Here is a 24330-nt window from a genome sequence, read left to right as displayed (position 1 = left end):
TTATCCTAAGCATTTACAACGCTCTCACACATAAAACATGCTCCGTTCCGTAAAAAAACGAAGAAGGAAACCGGATTCTCTCACATCTTTGTGTGCTATTGCCTGGCTCGGGCTTAAGCCCCTGGATTTTTATTCGTTTCGTCAAAACCTCGTATAATTTAAGTGGATATTTCCCAGACAGCTCGTAGATATGTGAGGATATATGGATACACTCCCATTTTGCATATTACATAAACAAGACAGTTTATTTAGAGGGGGAAATATGGATAGCGCGAGAGGAGGAGAGCCCTGCGCAGCCCCTTGGCGGATTGATTTACGCCCCATTGACTCTTTATCAGGCTCGCGCAAAAAAGACTGACCAATCATTTCGCTCGAAGCGCACAACACAGCAGCCCGGCTCTACTTTGTTGGCGAACGAGTGGAAAGGCGGCATTGTGGAGAAAGGGGGGGAGAGCCCCAGTTCTGTGTGGTACATGTTTTTTTCCCTTCAATGAACCGTACGTTGTATAATGTCCGAGAATGTCCATTTCTGGAACTCTAAGCAACTACTATGTCGATTCCATCATAAGTCATGAGGGGGAAGATCCGAGCGCTGCTGGCCGATTCTCCAATGCGCAGTACGCTAACTCCAGACAACCGGGAGCCGGGGAGCATCCCGAATTCCCCTCGTGCAGCTTTCAGCCCAAGCCTCCGGTGTTCAGTTCGTCGTGGAGTCCCTTCAGTCCGCACGCTTCCAACGGCTTATCGGCGGTCTACCACCCCTACATCCCCGCGCAGCCCGTGCCTTCCACGGACACCCGCTACCTCCGGACATGGCTGGACTGCGCCCCGAGAACCGAACCCCTGCCCGGCCAGAGCCACGTCAAAATGGAGCCGCTGCTGGGACACCTCGGCGAGCCGCCCAAACTGGGAGCTCAGCACGAATACGTTTTGGAGTCGTCCTCGGCTCCTCGGGACGTGAATTCCGGCCACGGCTCCGGATTTGAAGACAGTAAGGACATTTGCGAAGGTAGCGAGGACAAAGAAGGACCAGATCAAAGTAAGTTATAAAACGAGGAAGTGGAGAGTCTGTAAAGCTTTTTAATGCTGTCATAAAAGGCGAACAAAGCAACGCACAGCCTCCCCACCCAGCCCAGTTTCTGCCGGGGTGGTAAAGGCACAGTTCGGAGAGCGGCGTGTTTTGTTTGTAGGCGACATCAGCGTTAAGCTACTTTATCAATGTTCTAGGTTTTTAAGACCCAGCGCTGTCTACAGCTTATAGTTCGTTGGGGCTGTTTTTCTTTTCTTTTTCTTTTTCTTTTTTTCCTCCACAGTCACACACACAGTGAACGGTGTTGATTTGGCAACTTTTTTGGACCTTGCGATCAAAATTGGATGAATTTGCATATTCTGTGTGTGTGTGTGTGTGTGTTTTTGACAAAGCTTCATCGTACCATGGGTTTAAGCTGCCTCTTTTATTTTGTACACAATGGACTACTGCCCCGAAGCTTCACTGTTTAGATTTCACAGCTCATGCCTTATCTCCAGCTTCTTTGACATGTTACAGTGCATTTATTACAGAGAATACATGGAAAACCTTGTTGTTCTACACCCAAAACCAAACGGTCTACTGCTTCCTGTCAGTGTGCTATATTCAGTAGCATGACAACTCAAATCACCATCTGACTCCTTATGTTTTGCACTAATTCCATGGTTGTGTTTGGATTAAAAACGCGTCGTTTAGGGGAAATAAAGATCATGTAGATAAATAAATGGTGTCACTTGAGCAAAGTGTAGTATAGTATCTGTTAAGAGGTCAAGCATCCCCACCCCCCACAAATAACAACACTAATACGCAGTGCTGAGGACAGATGATAACGTGGCTTTGAGAACCCGTATCTCCGTGAAATGTAATACTGCCTAGCGCTAGTAAACTAGTAAATATGCATTGCTAGGTGTCCGGATGTTAGTCATTGCTTTCTCGTTTTTTTTTGTGCACAAGACTTTCTCCCTCTCTCTCCCTCTGTGTCTCCAGAGAACGAGAGCTTTCCATCCCGCGTAGTATGAGCAAAGATGATTCATCAAGCTGTGCTGTACTGGCACTTATTCATGGTTGCTCCCATAGAGAAGGGACAGTAGAGAGAAATACGCAGCCCGGGCTTCTGCCGAGATCCCAACACGCTGAAAATATGCTTTAACTCTTCCTCGACTAGGGCATGTGTCTTGACAAACGGCCGTTTTCGATTTGGGCGGACTGACGTGGAGCGGACATTGATTTTAATTCGTGAAGTAGACTCGATCAACACACAAACACTAATGGAATGGTGCGCGACAGAAATCCCCATTGTGCTGCCCTGGGCGGCGTTCCAGTATAAACTGTAAGAAAGAGCAATGAAGTTAGGAATTACATGGCCCACTTTGTGCTCGCGGCTGCCCATGAGAAAGAAAAAGAAAGTTATTGCCCCCCAAGTTTATTAAGTTACAAGTGAAGCCAACATATCCATTAATTGTTGTATGTGGGCTCCCTGGGACGTGTGTGGTGCAAAAAGGTCGGGATGAAAAACGACGCAATCTAAACGCACGGAAATGTAATAACGCGCTTCCTAATATCAAACCCCCCATTTTCAGCCAAAACAATACGATGCTATTGTCAAGAGGCGTTGCCATAAACGAGGCTGTAAACTCTCAATGTGTTGTTGATTTTTTCGCTTCTCCCTCTCTCTCTCATTTCACCTAATGGATTGCACTGGGCGGCCTTTTAGTGATTATTGTTAGACGTCTCGGAACTGTGTCCTAAGTCAGAATGTGGAAAGGCAGACTCCACATATCTCAGACGTGTCTGCGAGGCCTGTCTGACTGACACATGCATGAATTACTGGACCTAGAGCTATGATATATTTTTAGAGATGTAGGATATCCGAGACCGTTGAGGTTCTGCGCGTGCGAGAATTAGAACGAGCGCATCCCGAGAGTTCAAAACCCCATTAACGTGCGCGTTGGTGACCCTCAAGCTCTAGGGCCGAGTTATGTGCCCAGTATTTGCTAGCGTGTCACGCGACGTTTCCTAGTTATGCAGTGGTGTGGAAAAGTTTGGACACCCCCTGGTCTTCCTAAATGACACGTTTCCATGGTTACAAAAACGTATATGTCAAATTTCTGTAAGGTTTAGAGCATGTTTTTGTTTATTAAAATGTAGCGTGTTCACAGCTTCAGCACAGGCCGGACCTTGTGTGTAACTGGACACTAAAATGTACAGAAGCGCTTCTTTGTTGAATCGTTGTTATTATACACAGTTAACTCTATTTAAACAAGGATGCCACATTTTGTTTACAATTTAAAAATAAAGGCAGCCTCGAAAGCTTTTTCTACGTCTTCCGTTTCCAGTATATAGAGGAAATTCCGAGCTGCTAGGCTAGCAGAGCCAGAGATACTGTATCCTAATATTTCTTATCCCAAAGGCAACTGAGTGGAAACATTTCTGAACTCCCATCTGCATTCCCGAGGAAGCCACTAAGGGAGAACGAGCCTCGTTAGAGAAGCTCCTCCGTCATATTTCTCTCCACATTTCTCCCTAAAAGGAGATAATATAATGTCACTAGCGCGCGCGGTTTAGAACGCATTCCACTTTGGCTGAGCTGTTGTGGGGTGAGGAGAGCGGGGTGACAACGCCATAATTGGAACGCCGTGCCGGAGGTGACATTAGTTGCTTTCTTATATGAAGCGGTGTTCACGGTGAGAACACACCGGTCTTTTTCCTGGACTCATCATGTCCGAACACTGCTCGGCCAACACCCTAATGTACCATTAATGTGAGTTCTGAGGCCTTACATAAGAGCAGGGAGATCTGCTAGTCATTAGGAATGTTCAAGACACAAAAAGGCTGACAGGGCCACTGTGGAATTGCATGTGTGGTGCGAGACTGTAATAATGGGTGTACAATCGGGTGCAAAATTTGGGGACCTCTGGTTAAATGGCATTTTTGTGTAGTGTCGTGAAGATAGTCCTCAATTCTGCTCATTTTAATACACAGTAATAGTTTATCTGATAAATGTAACCCAATGATTAGAGTTCATAACATAATTTCAAATATGGCGGATGAAAGATGTTATTTTCTTTTTAATTTAGAGTAGTTAACAACAACAAATGAAAAAGGTACTAGTAAAATACAATAAATAAGGCATTTCAGGGTCTTTATTTGACAAATTACATTTATAAAAACATGTCATTCAACAAATACAGATGTACGTCTCCAGTGGTTCGTCCCCTCCATGTGTTTTGTTGTTATATGACACTACCTTTAGCCGAGGTGTCTCTCTGAAAACTCTAAAAATAGACGCCACTGTGGTTTATATTTAGGCAGCGCACAACACCCTCCATTTTCTTCTTTCATTAGAGGAATGGTGATTTGGGTTCCGGTATCCTGCTTTGAAACCCTGACCGTGTTTTCCTTTTTTCAGACGACCCCTCGGCCAACTGGTTACACGCTCGCTCGTCCAGGAAGAAGCGGTGTCCATACACCAAATATCAAACCCTGGAACTGGAGAAGGAATTTCTCTTCAACATGTACCTCACGCGAGACCGGCGGCACGAGGTAGCACGCTTGCTGAACTTGACGGAGCGGCAAGTTAAGATTTGGTTCCAAAACCGAAGGATGAAAATGAAGAAAATGAATAAGGACCAGTCCAAGGAATGAGGGCAAAACAAAAACAGAAGCTACGCCCAGTCTCTATCCACCCCCTTTATCAAAATTATTCTTACCTCTGGACTGTGGTGTGATAGGAGGTGTTTGTAGCCTATGTTTATATATTATTACTTCCGCCCCCTTAAAAAAAAAAAAAAAAAAAAAAAAAAGATGCTGGCAAAGAGAATACTTTACTCATAAATATTCTTCCTATGGGTTCTTTATATGAGGCTACATTTGCTAGAAAGCAAAACTCTTGTCATTACGTGACTGGCAAAATGAACCTATGTTATGCATAATTTACTCACTGTTGTTTGTTTCTACCATTCCATCTTAACGGAACTATTTCTACAGCTACTTGTATTTTTACTTATAAAAATGCAAAATAGACATTGTTATTTTTAATCCCTGACTGTAAATGTGTTATTTTGGCTGTGGAATGGTTACCGCTTATGCCTTTACCCAAATGCGGCATTATAATAATAATTATTATTATTAATATTAATATTATTACTAATTTTTACTCAATACATAATGAAATCCCCACATCAGTGAAAGCCGTCTAATCAGTGCCATTTATGGAACAAATATTCAGGTAATTTGTGGTTAAGAGGCTAGCCCACGTTACATTTCATTATTTTCTTTGAAAGTCTTAATACTGGAATGAAACTAAGAATGATGTTTTGGCCGTGCATGTTTAGGTCTAATTTTGTTTTTCCTTAGAGCCCAAATAAGGTTATTGCTCAGTTACACTGAATTATTGATGTCATTTTTTTGGGTCAAACATTAGCGTAAAAAAGCCGTAATGTAATCTAAATTGTGTAATGAAAACTTTTTGTTAAAGGAAAGAGTAGTCAACTTCAAAATACACGCCACGATTTGAAACGTTACCCCGTGATGACGTCATAGACGGACCGACTTACAGCCTTTATCTGCTGATCGTGCGCATGTGAGGCTAGCTCTACAGTGATAATATAATTCGGCAGTTAATAACGATATCAACTCACAATATCAATACACGTTCCGTCGCATTTAGGTGTGTAAATGTTTACATACATTACATAGCGCATGACTTGTAGATAGGTTTAGTTACCCTCTTACGTGATTTTAATTTTTTTTAAAACAAAGTAGCTAGTAAAATTGAAAGTTCTTTCATGTGTAGTGTTAGTATGTTAATTCTAATTTATTGTAAATACGATGTTTTGGTTTCTTTTGGTGGAATGCGTTTTACATTGTATTAAATTGGGATGAGCTTTTAAGAGATCTCTTACTTGAAGAAGCAGGTAGACGTGCTCTTTCTGATACTGTTTACATGTTGTTGTCTATTTGTGTTGTCAGAGATAACTACTATGTTCCGATATTGTTTGCTCGACCTTGTATTGCTTTGCCTGTGCAAAGAAATCTGGGGAAGATTTCCCAAACACGTTTGCATTTGTCTCTTTTCTGTCGAACTAAAAATGCCTGGACTGTTTTGGAGTCGCGTGCACGTCTGTCTGCAACTTTCAAATGTATCTTTGGAGTGTGAGACACCATTAACCGACCCCTCTGCGAAAGTGTGTTACAATCTTACACACACACACACACACACACACACACACACACACACACACACACACACACACACACGCATACACTTTTCCTTTGGCATGCTGCTCCTCTTTTGCTTTCCCTTCATTTATGGCATCATATATATGATAGAAATTCACCAGTGCCCCTGGAATTTGAAAACCTCAGTGAAACGCCCTTTCAGCCATGTATCTCAAAGCTCTTTTTGTAAAATCCTGCTCCTGTTATGTTCTCTCTCTGTGCGATGGCACGGCAGATGCTGGACTCGTATTAAAAGTTTACATAGAACACTATCTGAGTATTTGTCATTGCTGTGTCTACGATCTAATCACTGCATATGTATTTTGTTATTATTTTTATTATTATTATTTACAAAGAAACAGCCATGTTACCGACTGCTATAACTCATCCCTGTTTCTAACACTCTACTGAATGAATACAGCAGCAGCAGCAGCCTATAGCTCAGCGTATACGCCATTTATGCATGTTCCCCAACGTCCCTTCAATATATCTATAGCAGTGTGTGGATATCCTCAATGTGTGCGTTTAGCATTCACCGGCATGTCGTGAATTTTTACGTTGAAATAAAAAAAAAAAACAACCCCGCCGCCTAAAACAGCCGTGTTTACAAAGAGGGACCACTATTTCCAGTGTAGCCCAAATGCAAACGTCCCCCCTGTAACTCGAAGTAAATCAGCGCTTATCCTCAAGTGCCCTCATCCTCTTCATGTCGGAGAGAAATGCTCTGTACTTTTCAGTACCACATTCATTTTGAGCTGTAACGAGGGGCATGTGTTAAAAATATGTTCTCGTGCGCCGGAGCATTTGTCTCGCATTGAGGAAGAGGGGAACGTGCGTGTCATATGTGGACAACTGAAGAGATTGTGGAGGACTACTTTCTGAACTGATTGGGGGGGGGGACATCAGGCAGTGTTTAAAAACGATGTCAATCTAAGCCATCCCTGCTGATGAACATACCATAATAGTCCCTCTCCTAGATATAAGCTAGACCGGTGTTAATGTAGAACACAAACAAACAAAAAAATCAATCTAAAGCATTAACATTAATGTGAGTTTTCAATGTTTTTCTGAATTAAAAAAATAACAAATAAATAATAATAAAAAAATACGCCTTTATTTCGGCTGCTGCAGAAAACCCCCATTAACCCTCTTTTCAACGTGTGTCAGTGTTTATATTCTTTTCATAAACAGTAAACATTAAACATAGCCATTAAGATATTTCATAAGGCAGTAGCCACTAGCAGCTTTAAAAACAACAGCAGCAAATGAAGAGCTCTCAAACAAAGATACCGCAACCTACCACACACTGTACCAATTAACCGTTTCTTGTTTTGAAGACAGAGCCAATAGCCCTGGCCCACAGATGTGTTTTTGGGCCAGTATTTACTATCACTTAACGCTCTAATCTTTTTCTGTTCTTCTAATGCGAGCAAAGGCTTACATTCAGATATTAATCCACACAAACAGTCGCCTGCAAATGTTTAGACATCTCTGGCTAATGGTTTTTAGAATGAAAAATCACAAACCACTTCTGCAGAGTACACGTTTCTACGTATATTATTATTCGATTATAATTTCTTCGCTATGTTTAATATAAACAGTGGTTTGCGTACGATCATGGCACGGTTGGTATTTTATAACGTGTATTTGCAGTATCCTGATCTCAGCCACACAATAGAAAGCGTGCAGTAAATTGGGAAGGTTTAGAATAATATTTACGTTTGTTTCGTTTGACCGGCGGTGTTCGGGTTTCTGCGCGTAGTTACCGTAGGGTTACGTTTAGACTGGACTCGGCACACCTGTGTTTTGTTGCTTTCTGTTGGATGTTTTGAAAGGAAACAAACTGCTAGAAAGGATGTGCGCTCGCACTTTGGAGGAGGGAATGGGAAGTGGGGCGTCATAAAAAAGAGAAAGAAAATTCAATTCAGTGTGCCGCAATAAAATAATATGACTGCAATAAAACTTTATAGGGTATACATTTCTGAAGGTTAAGAACTAAACGGCTGTAAAGCAAATACTTCGCGCGAAAATGAGAGCAAAAAAATCTTTGAATTCCTAATAACAGTTTGGCACCACGATTTGGACGAGTTTCTGGACCCTGGACTTGTTTTATACCGAGCTCCTTTCTCTTGCGTTTGCCGTTTTATTGTTGGCGGCGTTTGTTGTTAAGATCTGCGGATTCCTAGCTGAGTAGGGGGCCGCGAGCGCTGAGGTCTGGACTTCCAGATGAGAGCTCGAGCCCACACTTTGTTCCATTTCCGAGCGCACCACAGCCGTCTTATAGTGGGGGCCATAAACTGACACAAAAAAAGAGGATCTCTGGCGAGACGTCTGGGATGACCACCCTTAATTTGTTTACAGCTCTCGCGACCGAGCTCGACTCCTCCATTTTGTGGCCTCACATCCGATTGGGCCGCGGTGCGCACTGATACAAAGGACGGTTGCTAAAGAACAGCTTTTCTCTCGCTCAAAATGCGCGTCCTCTCCAATTCAGCCCACCATCGCATTCCTCGGAGAAACTGAAAAGAAAGGTCGTTCAGTTTCCAGCGGCAGTAACAACAACAACCGAGGCGCATTATACATTTAGGCCTCACCAACACACCCGGCTTAAAAGCACACTGGGGTAATTGGTGTTTACGCACTAGAGTGCCACGTTATTTTCGTCGCGAGCTTTGTCACCGCTAACACCCCAGCATTATCACGAGCAGGGTTTCTCCTCAGCAGAAGGACTACTGTCCAATACTCATCTCAAGGCAAATGGATTCTTTTTAATCACGATTAGTAAACTCTGGCGTTTTACTAAATACCGGGGGGGACGTGACTAAGGCGTAGACTGCGGATACTAAACTATGTCTAATTCACTTTTAAATTTTATAATCTGTTAATGCACATACGAGCGAATTTTACTTCTATTTAGAAAATGTGAAAAAAATAAATAAATGTTTAAACTTGTAGCATTTCAAATAAAAACATTTTAACATTGATTCAAAAATTAATATATTTCTATTTTTTTTTTTTCAGAACATTTCTCATACCGTGAAATGATGGTATTATTTTGGTCTTATTTTATTCAGACTGTGTGTATATAAATATATATAATAATTAAAAAGCGTAGCGTAGAAAATTGTCTTACTATTTAAAAAATTTGAACGCATTTTGCTTTGTTTGATTAATCAGACAGACTTTTAGGAAATAATTGCCATCACAATAAAAGCTGTTGAAAGGACAATGAGAGAAATATTTTTGTAAATTTAAATTTAAAATCTAAAACAAATATAAACTGCAAATTACGAGCCAGAATTTTACATTTTACATTTAAAATAAGCTGAAGTTTACATGTGGGAATTGTGGATTTGCTTTCCAAACAAAGCATAAAAAACAACTGGGCCACTATATTTGAGTATGTTATAATAATAATAATAATAATAATAATAATAATAATAATAATAATAATAATAATAATAATAATAATAATAAAAGACCTCACAATTAAAAAACAGACTGTCAAACTATAAAAAAGTATATTGTATATAAACGTAAGGAGCAGCTTTTCTCATTGGATTTTTAGGTTGAAGGTTTGAACATGGTACCGGACAGATACGTTAGAGTTTAAACTGGATTCCTTGTTATGGAGAATTAAAAATAATTACTCCGGCTCTTACATGAGTGGATTTGCACTTACGGAGCTGTTAATGCGCTCGTTTCGGCTTTATGTCTGTTGTTTATAGAACCATTAGGTCTTGCACTTCCGTCCCACAGAGGGTTCGTTTCCTCATGATGTAACACAAAGTGACCACATGATGGCAATGTTGCTCCACCAAACAAACCCGGAGCACTGCTTATTCCTATTCTCTTAGACGATGGAGAGCTGCTTTCCACTTGATTAAAACTGGGGCAAGAGCTACTGTCTGTCTCACAGTGGAGAAGAGGAACGTTTCGTTTTTATTTACGGAAGAACGGTAGATTTGCGTTAAACGTAACGTTTTTGTATCAAAGCCCTAATTTTCGTTTGTACATGAAATGTATGAGGCTTAGGATTTTTCTAGAGATATACGTCGTCCGTTTGGTCTCTTTTTCATTCGTGTACTTCACAATAAGAGCAAACGACTTCTATGAGAGTTACCTGAGGAATAACGTGATCACTGATTCTCTAAACCCGGAAATAAAACAAGACACTTCTGAATTTATATATGTTTTTATTTGAATTGGGTTGTACAAGGATTATATAAAATATAGAAGAAAAAACAAACCAAACAGAAGGAGGTTCAGAAAATAAATATGACGTTTATAACAATGGGCCAAGGTGGGATTTCCATCTTTCCATCTTCCTTCAATTATAGAAAGGAAGGGAGAGGGTTGCTAGTTTAATGTCGTTGTAAAAAGCTGTGATTTTCATTAAATATTCCAGTAAACCACACGAATTCTCGTTTTACAGTCGCCATTATTGTCTGTTTATTTTTTTAATAAATTTTTATTTTTTAAATAAACATGATATTACCCTGATTTTTCTCTGACTCGTGCAGAAACATACAACAACATCAAACACACCGTGAGGTCCTCGCCCTTTGTCCTCTCCGTTATATTCATCTTCATAAGCAGTGATATATTAATTTTTGGGTGTAAGAATTTATTTTAATGAATTATATTAATATCTAACAGTGACGATAATATCCGTCCAAGTCAAAGGACACGAGGAAACTTTGCCTTTCTTTTGTCACTCCGCCATTTCGCTCATCACACACTGGTCGTTTGAAATGAGAAAAAAAAATTGCAAAAATTACTTTTGCCTTGTTCTTTCACTTTCCTCGTAATGTGCGCTAGTTTTTTTTTAATTGTCTGCTCTTTATGACGACATCAACAAGTTTTTTTATTATTATTATTATTTTATTTTTTGAGGGTTCATTTAAGATCGTCCTCTTCTGCACGTGCCGTGACCGCATGGAAAATAGAGCAAAAAATGACAATGAAATACTTCAGCGTGTCTGCTCTGGAGAAATTAGGCCGAGCGCAGCGTTTACGGCTCCGGCCGCGGGATCTCATAAACCCCCTAACGGCTCTTTTTGATGCACGATGTAAACAATAAACAGGCGAGGCGTTTATTGCGCTGTATAGTGTGTTCAACCGTTTACAGGCACGTTCCCCATTACTCCTGCTGTGTGCACTTCATTTCTCTGCGTCTTAACGCCTTTATAAATATCATATGTACACAAAACAAGTTGATCAAAACGTTACACGCGGCTGGCTTGTTTCTGTTATTGCAGCCGTCGCAGAGGATGCTCTGAGTCGTTTAAGGAAGACCACTGGGTTTATGGAACTTGTTAAAAGCGGCAGCAATTAAACCGTGGACCTGTGCTGTTCGGACCCCGGCTGACATTTTGGACGAAGGGGGCCCCCGCCTGTTGTAGGGGTCTTGGATATAAATTATTAAAATCGTAGTATTTTAGTTGGTGTGTGATCAACATCCACCAAAAACCAAAGCCCTCTTCGCCCGTGTGGTTTGGAGTGGGTGAGTTGGGAAGGGGAGGGTGGAGGCTGTGTATTTGATCTGATGCAAAGCGGCAGATTTCTCATTAACTTACCCGCTTGAATATATTAATGGGCATATTCTCCCCTCCTCTCTCCCATAGCCCCCCTTACTCTCTCTCTCGCGCGCGCGCTCTCTCTCTCTCTCTCCTGCTCCCTCGCCCCCCACTGTAACCCTCTCCCTTTCTCTTTTACTCTCTTTTTCATTCTCCCCACTCCCTCTATATCAGAAGCGCGCAGAGCGGTGGTCGTGTGGGGGACGAGAGGAAGCCAATGGAAAGAACGCTCGATAATAGATGCAAATGGTCGTGAAAGGACGCAGCGAAATATGAAACAAGTCGTTTGCGGCGGAGTAAATCACAGAAAAGTGTTCGGGAAGTGGCTCCCCGCGCCGGGATTGTGATGCTGGATCTCCTGAGCGAGCGGCGCCTTATCAGTGGAAGCTGAATAGCTGTGGCTTGTTCACAACGAGGTGTACAAACACGAGTGATTGGGAATTGTGGCGTTTGGGCTTCAGAACCGTCGAACACACAGACACATGCAATAAAAAAAATCAACAACAAGCCCCTCCAACAACAAACATCGACTGCAGAACACAACAACAACAACAACAAAAAGATGAGCTCCTATTTTGTCAACTCCCTCTTCTCCAAATACAAAAGTGGAGAGTCCTTACGTCCCAATTACTACGAGTGCGGTTTTGCGCAGGATCTGGGGACTAGACCCACCGTCGTGTACGGTCCCGGCACCGGGGCAACTTTCCAGCACGCGCCGCAGATCCAGGAGTTCTATCACCACGGCGCGTCCACGCTCTCCGCCGCGCCGTACCAGCAAAGCCCGTGCGCCGTCACATGTCACGGGGAGCCGGGTAATTTCTACGGCTACGACGCTCTGCAAAGGCAAACGCTGTTCGGGGCGCAGGACGCGGACCTGGTCCAGTACAGCGACTGCAAACTGGCCGCGGGAGGCATCGGCGACGAGACGGACAACACGGAGCAGAGCCCGTCCCCCACGCAGCTGTTTCCCTGGATGCGGCCGCAAGGTGAGCTTTCTACGGCCAAATCCCTCGTGCTGCTGCGCTGGTGTTTGGGATCAAATTTAGCTGGCCCACAACTCCCAGGGCTACTCAGTAGTCTGGGAGCCGCATTTCCTGTGTGTGTGTGTTTGCGTGTGTGTGTGTGTGTGTGTGTGTGTTGGGTGACACAATAGCTCGAGGAGGGTTTTTTATTGTTTTATGGTGTCCAAAACTTGTGAATCACTTTACAGTTTAATGACCCTGCTATAGAAAAGGATCGGAGGGAAAGAGGGCATTCTTCTTTCCTCTTCCAGACCCATGTGTGAGACTCTGGCCTACAGCTGATCTTTCACTTCTCACCCCACTCAAAGTTTTAGTGGAGCTTTTTTTTTTTACGACTTACAGTGATGTCGAGGCTTATTTCACTACAGGGTGGTCACTTCACACACTTTACTGCGCTGCACATCTGTAGCGTCGTGTAACAACATTCAAACGTTTGAAACGTTTACATTGAAGTTCACACGGATTCTAGTTCACCACTGTGTTAAGCCTCTGGTGGTCAGCCATAAGCCCGCTCATAAACCCATAATGTGCGTGCACGTGTACAGTGGATTAGCTAAACATCCGAATAAGACTTTTTAAACACCACCTAGGGACCCCTAGGAAAAAAAGGACTTCTCTAAACTCGCCTCGTTCTGTAACAGTGAAACACTCTTTCTTGCTTTTCTTAAAAAGCACTTCTTTACAGCAAGGTTTTCTAGGGGCCATTAAACAGTTGATGCTGCTAAATTGTGGTTTGGGAACCACAGCTTTGGGTAAGAACCCCTGAAGGACCCTGTTTTGATGTAGGCTGCTGACAGCAGTGCTGTGAGTTCTGATGTCCCTATTAGTGGATAATCATGGAACAATATTTCATCATTTCCTTCTCAGCTCTGCGGTGGTCCACCATGAGCCTTCACCCTAAAGAGGGGTCCTTCAAGGGTTTATTATCTGAATGGATGTGGTTTTTTATACTCTGTAGTTCTGTAAACATTAAATATGAAATACTACTACTACTAGACTAATGATGATGATAATATTATTAATAATAAATGACACTGTATATGCTACAGTCTTTTTTTAAAAAAACCTCAGGTATCTCGCGCACTTCCTGGAGCCTGTCTAACGTGTTTGACCTTGTTTTTGCCAGTAGCTGCCGGACGCAGGCGAGGCCGCCAGACCTACAGCCGCTACCAGACCCTGGAACTGGAGAAGGAGTTCCTCTTCAACCCGTACCTGACCCGCAAGCGGCGCATCGAGGTGTCGCACGCCTTAGGACTGACCGAGCGCCAGGTCAAGATCTGGTTCCAGAACCGACGCATGAAATGGAAAAAGGAGAACAACAAGGACAAGTTCCCCAGCAGTAAGTCCGAGCAGGAGGCGATCGAGAAGGAGAAGCGGGAGAAAGAGCAGGCGTCCGGCTCCCAATCAGCGTCCGAAGACTGCGAGAAGCCGAAACAAATGTAGTGGAGGCCACGCAGCAAATCAGGAGAGCTAAGCAAGAGCTATATTTAAGTAAAGAAACGGACACGGAAAGAGGGTTTCTGTCGGATAGACTCTCCAGTCTGCGCCGGGTCGTTACATATTTCAGTCGATGGGAAGCTGAACGATGGTGGCGGAAAAGAAGGACCCTAATCTAACACGCGACCACCGAACTTTATGATGACGAACGACATGAAGCATTTCTACGTTTTTGTTTGTTTGTTTGTTTGTTTGTTTGTTTCCTTTGACCTAATGTTCAGAGAGTAGGCGCATTGTGTAAACTAGCCTCCTTTCTTCGTGGAATAATTATTGTGAAACAAAGCTCAGTTTCTATTGTTAGGAATTTTGACATTAACAATTACCTTTGGCAGCTGTATAGTTCTTAAGTTAAATGGTGCACTTTTAACTGTTCTCACTTATATGTTATGATGATGATGACGATGATGACGAGTATGATGATGACGTAGCGATTAATGACTTCCAACAACATGAAACTGCCTATTTATGCCGTAGGATCTTTTTACACTTCCCTTTAGGTTTCTCTCAGATTGATGGTGTTTTTTTTTTTTTTTTTTTTTTTTCTTTTTCGTCTTCCTTTCTTGGGTTAAAGCATGCGCACAGTGGATTTAAAATAAATAAATAAATGAATACACAAATAAAAAGGAAATAAACATAAAAAAAAAATAAAAAAGGTTGTCATGTGACCCATTGTTTACTGTGAAACAGATTTTTTTGTACTGTATTCGTGAATTGGTTCTTGGGAACTTGACGATATGCTTTCATTGTTCTTCATCACTTTGTTCTATTGTCTAAACCTGGAAGAGGGCGATAAACAAAAAACAAAAAAAAAAAAAAAAAAAAAGTGGGCACAATAAAGTTTACACGCGAGAATCCATGACCACGCTTGTTTTCTCTGCTTTGTTGCATGCGAGGTACAGCCAGCACTCACTGCTCTCTCTAGGCCTCCACGTTACAGACGCTGGTCCACTCTAAACATAAAAGTGTACTGAAAGTTTGGAAACCTTAATACTGGGTGATAAACGGCGCCGAAGACGTGAGCCCCCCCCCCCCCCCGCACTGCTCATAAAGTGGGATTGAGTTGAGGATTTACAGCGTTAGTTGTGTGTTAAGCAGGAGTGGGATCTCTTGTTGAACCACAGTTCAAACGCCTCATAACTATTTTGGCAGATCTAAAACTTGCAGACGCTTTAGGCGCTCAGATTAATATCTAGAGTACACATTAGTCCACACCAAGCCCAGCACTGCGGTCTGTTTAGCGAAGAAATGAGGGCGGATGATTGTGAGGATGCCCCGTTAGATCAGGTGAAATGTTGGCTCAGCGCTGTGATGCTCTCTTAAACATTTAGAGAAGTGCTGCAAGCGCCAAGAAAAGCAGACAGCCACAACCACACACACACACACACACACATTCAGAGGTTTGGACACCCCAGGCCCAGCTGATTTTCGTAGTCCATTGAAAATGTCATGTGCACATTTTTAAATGTATTTTTATTTATTATTATTTAATTTAACGACTGAAAAAACGCACCGGAAATAAATCAGCCAAAAATATTGGCGCAATAGTTCATATCTTGGTTGTTAAACTGTTAAACTTTATGGAGGAAGCCTGCTTGTTTTCTCTTGGAAGAACCAACCCAAACTTCTGCATTCAGCAGTACACACTTGAGGTCTAGACAACGGTGGAAGCTGGTGGGCAAAAAAAAAGGTGCTTCCAGTGCACTAAAGCCAATCCGTCGCCGTGGAAATGGCTCACTGGTGGTGATTACTGCGTCTATAGGGATGCTCTGAAGCAGAAACTTCCTTCAAGTAAGGGCCTGAGCCATTGTGCCTTATAGGGGCTTCTAAACAGGCGCGCCTCCGTGTACACAGTAGAGACCCCGGCGATGACGTTGGGGGACACGCGGTGGTGAGATATGTACAGTGTCCGAAATCGATACGGGAGTAAATGGGTTTTTTGTTATTTGTGTGGTTCTCTCCCAACCCCCTAAATCTGAGGCAGGCTGCTCTCATATATTTACACACTTTCTGGGTGTTTTATCGCTGGACACTGCATCAGGTGATTACACGGACGTGGGCTACTCAGGGCTCCTTCGATTTTTGTGTTCCACTCTGCCTTTCTGTTGAATGTAGTTATCCTTGTCTGGACGTGAATAATTTAACGGAGGACGGCCAGCGGTGTGCAGTCCACATCAGACAGACAGAGCTGGGGGAAGTCTGGCGACTCATTGGAGAGCTGGCCGTCACGTGCCGGTGGTCACGTGGTCTGTTTGGAAGCGGGCTGATTTTTTGGTGTAAATCTAGACTGTAATTCTATAATATATCATCGGACCTCGTAAAAACAGGCAGTAAGCCCCCCCCCACCCAAAATTATGAGTTCACTGTATTATGCCAACGCGTTTCTGTCCCAGTACCAAGCGGCGAGTTCGGTCTTCCCGGCTGGAGTGTTTCCCGAGCAAACTTCTTGCGCCTTCTCGTCCAGTTCACCTCGGGCCAGCGCCTATGGCTCGCCGTTCTCTACCTCCAGCTCTTCTCCCTCCGCCTCTGCGCCGAGTTTGTGCGCTAACAGCGCCCCGAGCCAGGGCATGTTCCCCGCCGCCTATGGACTGAGCGCCGGCGCACTGAGCGCGCACGCCTCGCCCTTTGAGCCCCAGAGTCTGAGCGTGATGTGCGACAGTTCCAGAAGCAACTGCGGCAAAGACGAGCAACGGAGCTGCCACCAGCGCGGCGATGATAACCTGCGGATATACCCGTGGATGAGAAGCACAGGTCTGTAGGAGTTACGTTACTAAAACCAGGGCTCGTGTGATTGTGTGTCTATGGCGAAAGGAGCTGGGGAGGGGGTACAGCGGGGGCGACCAAATGATTACAAAGGACTCTCTTTAACCGTGGCATGGCGAAGTGGCCAGAGAAACTTCCTGAACTCCGCCTGACGCTGTTGCCTGCGCTTTTATGGCTATACGACCTCAATAAAACCACGAGTGAAGACCCCTAAAAAACGCACAAGACAGTGCTGTGCTGTAAAGGAGAGATGGGGGCTAGTGGGGGGCGTGGGGGGCGCCGCTGCTTTAGCATTCGGAAATACCACGGCTGGCTATTAGGACTAACTTCTTGGTGTTGTTTACAAAGGCACGTCTGACTGGGCGGTGTTCCCAGACCAACCGAGCAATATTCCATACGAAAAACAAATGTGCAACTGGAGAACCTTTAAATAACAGCGTAAGGGTCTTTCAGTTCAGTGACTGTTTACTGAGATCGGTGATTGGTCACGTTTTCCTCCGCCGAGTAACAATAAGGTGGAGGGATTTGACGTCACAATTAGAATGCGGTTAATTTCAAATGTTTAATTGCTTTGAATTAAAAGCCTAAATCAATGCTCGATGGCGTCTTCACCGGGATGTTGTGGAGGGGCTCTCGCGGCTTTGATTTGTGTCTGAATGTGGCGAACTTGGGGCTTCAGATCTGTCAGGAAATTTGATACATTACGAGTATGATGAATCGCGTAGAATTACACTTGATGTAAGCATGTAACGTTGGCCTGCGGAATTACATCGAGTGTGTGAGTGTGCGCGCGCGTGCTCTTGATAAGGCATCCTACTCTAATCACTTGCTCGAATCTGCGTCACATAAACTCTCGTTTTCTTCACTTCCCCTAAGCTAACCTCTTCTCCGTGCCCTGCCTGGGTTGGGGGGTTGGGGGGTGGGTGGGGTGCCTAATTGAAAAGTGCCCTTAGTGGTTTCTGTTGTTTGTTGTTGTTTAATTATTCCTGTAAGCACTCGAACGGCACTCCATACGCGCTAAAGTTGGTATCAGTCCACTGTCAACCCCACACACTCATCGTCTTGTTCGCCCCAAGCGCAAAAACACAACAGTGTAAATAGTTTGGAAATAGACACCTCCTCATTAGCGAGGCCCGTGACATTTACTAGCAGGTAGGTATACGCCCTGCTTGATTGAAGAACATAAATCCCCCTGGCCTTTACAGATGTGTGTATGCTGTTAATATCATAGCATGACACGTGCGCACCTCCAATTCCAGCCCATGCATATCTCCCAGCGCTGTGCAGGCAGCTACCTATTGCTGTGTCGTTAATAATAGCAACTCTTTGACTTCATAAATCGAGTTTCAATTTCAAGCATGATTTAGTCGAGACGCGCTCCATAAAACGAAAGCTCAAAAGTAGTAAACTCTGTCCCACTCTGAGACAAACAAATATTTGATGGCTATTTTCTTCGGTTCTGCTAATTAGATTATTCACAATAAGCCAAATGTTGTTTATAACACTGTTAAATTGAACATATACAGTACGCTATAAAAGCGATTGACAGCTGTATACAATTCTAAGAAAGAGAGAGAGAGAGAGAGAGAGAGAGAGAGAGAGAGAGAGAGAGAGATGACATACAAGTAAATTGACAGGGACTTGTAGCTTTTGCTAATGTTGCAGCCAAACACAGCCGCCCTTCCCATGATCCCGTGGTAAAGGCCATGGCTGCACTAAGGTTAGTTTGAAGGCATAAAGGATGATTTGTGTGAATATAGGAGTTGATTTACGTATTATATATTGCTTATAATAATATCTACAACAATATCATTGTACATACCAAGCCCCTTATATTTATCATTGTTATGTATGGAAATACACACTCGGTAAACTCCACATTTCCCAAAAAACACTTCCGCTTAATTGCTATTATTTTGATAGAAATTTTAAATGACCAAATAATAGATGGAATATACGCCACATTACTTTAAGATGGACTTTACCTTTCTTCTCTCTCTCTCTTTCTCTCTCTCTCTCTCTGTCACACACACACACACACACACTTTCCAATTTTCTCCAACAGCATTCTTGAGCACAACGCCCGCCTTTGTTTTCAGCCTAAAAGGGTGTTCTTCTGAGACACGAACACAGAAAATATGTCACTCGGTTTTAAAGAGGACACAGCTCCACCGCAGGGAATTTCACTCACAAGCACACCCTTCTTTTCCTTTCTCTCTCACTCTTTCCTCTTTCGTTTTCGTCCCTCTGTTTTCAGGGTTTGATTTGAGGCCAGTTGAGCTTATCACAGACCGTCACACGTCGCCAGAGACGGACATACGGACGGAGACCAAGAAGAGCAATAAAAGACGTCCAGAAAGCACCCAAACGTAAAGCAGACACCATTTGTCGACGGTCTGCTCGAAGCGGAAACGGGAGGAAGGCGGTCTGCTTCTCATCGGCGCGCGGGCCGAGCCGCGGCACTGAGGGGGATTTTAATGCTCTTTCACAAGTCTCTTTTCAAAATCGGTGCCGTTACTGAGATGGATTCGCGAGCGCTTCGGCGCCTCTGTGTAAAGACACCGGCGCGTTGTTGACTTTGTTGGTGTTCGGGAGGAAGTCCCAACTCCGAGGTTTTCTCCTCAGTCGGGAATGTGCTTCCCATGTGTGCGCTACGCTCACTCCATTCAAGGGTAGACTCCTGCTCCTGCGTTCCTTTCCTGGATCTGCAATTAGGCTAAGATTAGCCGCACTTACTCACTACAGAGCTTTCAGAGCCTTACGTGTCACGTGTGCATTAGTCTTATATTATATCTCTGATAAAATATCGCATGTGGACAGTGTAAATTTAAGAATGGAGATTGGAGACATCACATAAACACAGCCTCCGAATTCTCATCCGACTCCAAAAACACGACGTTTACAGCGTTTGGTAAAAAGATTATTCAAGGTTCCTTTAAAGAGACGTAGGGTTTAACTGTGAAATATATTTTTATGGTTAAATGGTGCTTCTCTACGATGGAAACATGTTGTAAACGGTTATTTAAAGCACCTCGTAAAATGGCTGCGTAGAACCAAACGGGCACTGTACTGTTAAAAATCTAGGAAAAAAAAAAATATATAAATATATATATATATATTTTGCCCCTGAATGACAATTCAGACCACATTTCTTTTTATTTACTTTATTTATTTACTTTTATTTAAAAAAGGAAATACAAGCAAAATTGTAAACAAAACGCAAATAATAAAAATAGATGAAGATATTGATTTTAAAATGTATATTATGATGCAAGACTGTGTGTATTTATAAACTCTCTCTCTCTCTCTCTCTCTCTCTCTCTCTCTCTCTCTCTCACACACACACACACACACACACACACACGCACGCACATGAATGAATGTGGTTGCCAGGAAAGATATAAATACTTCCACTGTGGTGAAAAATAATCCACTTTTAAAACGGAGTCAGCTTTTCAACCTTTGGATCATAACAGTATTCATCTCTGTAAAGGAACGCGTTCCGTGTGTGTACACTTCTTCTTTCGTGAACACTGGAAGAGTCTTGGGTGTGTTTACATTCCACAGTAAGGACTGTGAGGGCCTTTTTAAATTATGAAAATGCAGTAACGTCCAGCTGGAAATAACGTTGATTTTGTGCGTTTCTTTTTTCCACTCCCCGGTGTGGTTCACGTGGCTCTGTATTTGTGCGTCCATCTTTCTGTTCTCTACAAAACGAGAACACGTATTTACAGCAACACCATCTTTGTCAAACCTACTTAGAGTGAATGAGAGTAACAGCGCTGATGTAGTAATTTTACTGTTGTAAAACCAGCGAAGAAGTTCAGTTAAACAAAGTAAACGCTACAGTTGAAATTCGTTGAAGTTTAGAGACTAACCCAGTAAACATTTAGCCGTTGATTCAACGTAGAAATAACGTAATGACTGCCGTCTAATCAACGTTCTCTTAAGGTTGAAAATGAAAGTTGAAAAGACGTCCAAACACAGACATTAAAAAGACGACTATTAGACGTATTTTGGACGTCCATTGACGTTATTAATTGGTCCCGAAATAAATTACTTGTATAAAACGCATTTTGGACGTCCACTGACGTTATCTATTGGTCACCACTTAACTAACTTATTAAGATGTACTTTGGACGTCCATTGACGTTTAAAATATGTCCTTGACGGACGGACTACTTTTAGACCTATTTTGAACGTGCAGGGACGTTCCTTGTTTACTGGGAATGAAGATAGTCGCACTGCGCATGTGAACAAAAAACAATAACAACTAACAGTGAGGGTTGTGTCTCGTACGTTAAAAAGTTTGTAAATCAAGTGTTTATTACTATGATTATTATAATTATTGTGTATTATGTGGTATTATTATTATTATTATTACTGTGTATTTGTAAATTTATCATCTTCACTGAAGCTAATCGCGCGCTCTGTTGTCCCGTGCATGTTTTCCTGCCTGTTGCTAATGTCTCGTGTCCTTCCTCAGGTGTGGACAGAAAGCGAGGCCGCCAGACCTACAGCCGCTACCAGACACTGGAGCTCGAGAAGGAGTTCCACTTCAACCGCTACCTGACCCGCAGAAGACGCGTGGAGATCGCGCACGCGCTGTGTCTGTCCGAGCGCCAGATCAAAATCTGGTTCCAGAACCGGCGCATGAAGTGGAAGAAGGAGAACAAGAAAACGGACCCCTGCTCTCCAGCCGTGGAACACACCAGAGGAGACGAGGAAGAGGAGGACGAAGAGGAAGAGGAGTAATGAGATAATTATAATTTACACTGTAAAAACGGATTAGTCTCTTTACCCTGAAATATTACAGCGAGAGGTAAACGACCCGGTTTAATTCAACTCAGATACATACACTGAACCGATGTTTATTTCGAAAAGATCTATCTGAGTTCAGTTAAACCGCTTCAGTTTTTTCTCGCCACCTTCATTTTAGGCTGCAATTTTTACCGTTTAATCTCGCGATACACTGAGTAGAGTATATCCAACAGTACTACCTAAACTTACTGCCCTTTATGTGTAAGTGTCCCCACCTGCTTTGCCATTGTGTTAGACTCGTAAAAGCACTGAGAAAGTGCGTGTTCTTTCTTTAAAACTGTACGCCCAGTAAACATTTAGCCGTTTATTCAACGTTGAAATAACCTAATGACTGCCGTCTAATCAACGTTCTCTTAAGATTCAAAATGAAAGTTGAAAAGACGTCCAAACACAGACATTGAAAAGACGACTATTAGACGTATTTTGGACGTCCATTGACGTTATTAATTGGTCCCGAAATAAATTACTTGTATAAAACGCATTTTGGACGTCCACTGACGTTATCGATTGGTCACCACTTAACTAACTTATTAAGATGGAATTTGGACGTCCATTGACGTTTAAAATATGTCCTTGACGGACAGACTACTTTTAGACTTATTTTAAACGTCCAGGGACGTTCCTTGTTTACTGGGCGACATTCTGTGTGTATTAGAATAAAGCAGTGCTAGAAATCCTCCCAGTTACTGAAATGTAAAAGAACGGAAAAGGGATCCCTCCAACAAAATGTTTGATGTTGTGACTATTTTAACGCAGTTTTCCTCGCCGTGCTCTTTAATGTATTTAAATGTACAGTTGATTTTTTTTTTCATATTCAAAGCCGCATTTCATTTCAACCAGTGTTTGGTTTTCTCCTGATGATGTAAAGTGGACCATACGATGTATGTTTTTTTCGTGTCGCCAGGATTTGTGTCAATAAATGAAGAAGAAAAAAATGTAGTGATGGAAGTATTAGCTTCTGCGTTGTCGTCTCTTGTGTTTTATTCCGCGGTGAACCTCAGTGCGACTTTCTCCTCAGTTTATCAACCTTTCTTCTATTTTCCTCCTATGTCTTTTCTTATTTTTTAAATGTATATAATTTTAATTATTTTTTCTCACACCAACAACATATTATTAGGAGCAACAACAGTTTATTATTATTATTATTATTATTATTATTATTGTTGTTATTATATTTTTCCAATACAATTCTAATATGCGTTCAACCGCTAATTGCAAAATTACATTATTAAGCATTATGCGCTGGTTTCATTTAAAAAAAAGCATAAACTATAACAATGATGATACAATATTTAACAAAGCCTTTGTATGACTCTAAATGTCAATAAAAAAATAAAAATAAAAAAGGAATTGTCTACTGAAGAGAAAAAGAAATTGGATCCCAGTCTTACACAAGGCCTTCATATTAAAAAAATGTTTTCTAAAATTGATGTGTAATTTCCCGGCTCTATTTTACAGCAGGTGTGTACAGTGTTACAGATCCACATGTGAAATGACTTGTGTCACAAACGGAACCACACTCTTTTTAGAAACACTCCTGCTTTCTGACCAGCCTTATGTCAGGAAGTGACCAAAAGAGTGCAGTTGCATTAGGGGCTGTAAACTAATGTGTTTAGTGCATCAATAAACAGGCCGGAAAACGCCATAAAAAAGAACAAAACCAGTCGGCAGAATGGGAAACAGGTCTCTCCTTTTCAGGGGTCAGTCCGTATGGCAGCACTGGGCGCTCGGTTTACAAATAAAAGAGAGAAGGGAAAAGCATTTCCTTTCCAAACTCAACTGGACGCGCTCGTATTTGACCGATTTTAGAATGTGGTTAAAAGTGGTGGCAGATTTCTCCATTTCCGAATCCGGCCTTGCGTCACGATCTGATACTGAATTCACTCAAAACAACGCCCTTTAATTAGCGGCTTCCAAAATAAAATAGTCATTAAATTACACCAAACAGTGTGTAACAATACACAGAGCGGTTTGTATCATTATTGTGTAAAGGGTTGTGTTCTTACAATGAAACGAAGAAATGGACAAACCTTTTTTCGCTAAAAGGACGTTTCGCTAATAATTAAGGCATAAACATGGATTATTGTGTCACTGTTTACCTCTCGTCGTCCGTTATAAGCGGCGGAGAAGCACTCCTCTGCGATGTATAAATGGTGTGATTGTGAATCTAAACCTATGCTTGTGTTTGTGACAAATATTTTAATGTTAGGCCATTTGCCTAAACTATGTAACCCGAGTCTCGCGGCTATTTGTTTACACGAATCATAGATTCGCTTATAAAACTGTGTACCAGACCTTTATAGTGTAATAAATCAGTTATAATGAAGAGCAGTCTGCGCTTATTCTGTGTTGTGCGTTTTATTCAAACATATCAAAGTGCTGATGCGCCCTGAAACTTCTGAAA

The 24330-nt window shown here is 42.4% G+C and overlaps 3 protein-coding genes across 4 annotated transcripts; all 3 read left to right on the top strand.

Moving 5' to 3' along the window:
- Nucleotides 1-452: 452 nt before the first annotated feature.
- LOC136665173 (homeobox protein Hox-B9a) lies at nt 453-4672 on the top strand. The gene is made up of 2 exons (XM_066642761.1): nt 453-1039; nt 4437-4672. The coding sequence occupies exons 1-2, from the start codon at nt 520-522 to the stop codon at nt 4670-4672; spliced, it is 756 nt and encodes a 251-aa protein (XP_066498858.1). The 5' UTR covers nt 453-519.
- A 7673-nt stretch (nt 4673-12345) lies between these two features.
- Nucleotides 12346-14291, top strand: hoxb8a (homeobox B8a). Of its 2 annotated transcripts, none has more exons than XM_066641563.1 (2): nt 12346-12812; nt 13978-14291. In XM_066641563.1, the coding sequence occupies exons 1-2, from the start codon at nt 12389-12391 to the stop codon at nt 14289-14291; spliced, it is 738 nt and encodes a 245-aa protein (XP_066497660.1). In that variant the 5' UTR covers nt 12346-12388. The 2 variants fall into 2 exon arrangements, with proteins under 2 accessions (XP_066497660.1, XP_066497659.1); XM_066641562.1 differs by having other exon boundaries at nt 13975-14291.
- Nucleotides 14292-16696: 2405 nt separating this feature from the next.
- hoxb7a (homeobox B7a) lies at nt 16697-22826 on the top strand. Its single transcript, XM_066642718.1, has 2 exons — nt 16697-17093; nt 21592-22826. Exons 1-2 carry the CDS (start codon nt 16697-16699, stop codon nt 21858-21860), a joined length of 666 nt encoding a protein of 221 aa, XP_066498815.1. The 3' UTR covers nt 21861-22826.
- The last annotated feature ends 1504 nt before the right edge of the window (nt 22827-24330 follow it).

Source organism: Hoplias malabaricus, chromosome 13 (assembly GCF_029633855.1).
Source record: "Hoplias malabaricus isolate fHopMal1 chromosome 13, fHopMal1.hap1, whole genome shotgun sequence".
Classification (NCBI taxonomy): Eukaryota; Metazoa; Chordata; class Actinopteri; order Characiformes; family Erythrinidae; genus Hoplias; species Hoplias malabaricus.
The sequence above is the reverse complement of the archived record's forward strand: the minus strand, read 5'-3'. Positions and strand labels throughout refer to the sequence as shown.

What these genes read in the sequence shown, in the direction of transcription:
- LOC136665173 (XM_066642761.1), top strand. Translation starts at nt 520, where the DNA reads ATGTCCATTTCTGGAACTCTAAGCAACTACTATGTCGATTCCATCATA. An exon ending in CAAAGAAGGACCAGATCAAA is followed by an intron (nt 1,040 to 4,436) that starts GTAAGTTATAAA and finishes TCCTTTTTTCAG; the next exon opens with ACGACCCCTCGGCCAACTGG.
- hoxb8a (XM_066641562.1), top strand. Translation starts at nt 12,389, where the DNA reads ATGAGCTCCTATTTTGTCAACTCCCTCTTCTCCAAATACAAAAGTGGA. An exon ending in TCCCTGGATGCGGCCGCAAG is followed by an intron (nt 12,813 to 13,974) that starts GTGAGCTTTCTA and finishes TGTTTTTGCCAG; the next exon opens with TAGCTGCCGGACGCAGGCGA.
- hoxb7a (XM_066642718.1), top strand. Translation starts at nt 16,697, where the DNA reads ATGAGTTCACTGTATTATGCCAACGCGTTTCTGTCCCAGTACCAAGCG. An exon ending in CCCGTGGATGAGAAGCACAG is followed by an intron (nt 17,094 to 21,591) that starts GTCTGTAGGAGT and finishes GTCCTTCCTCAG; the next exon opens with GTGTGGACAGAAAGCGAGGC.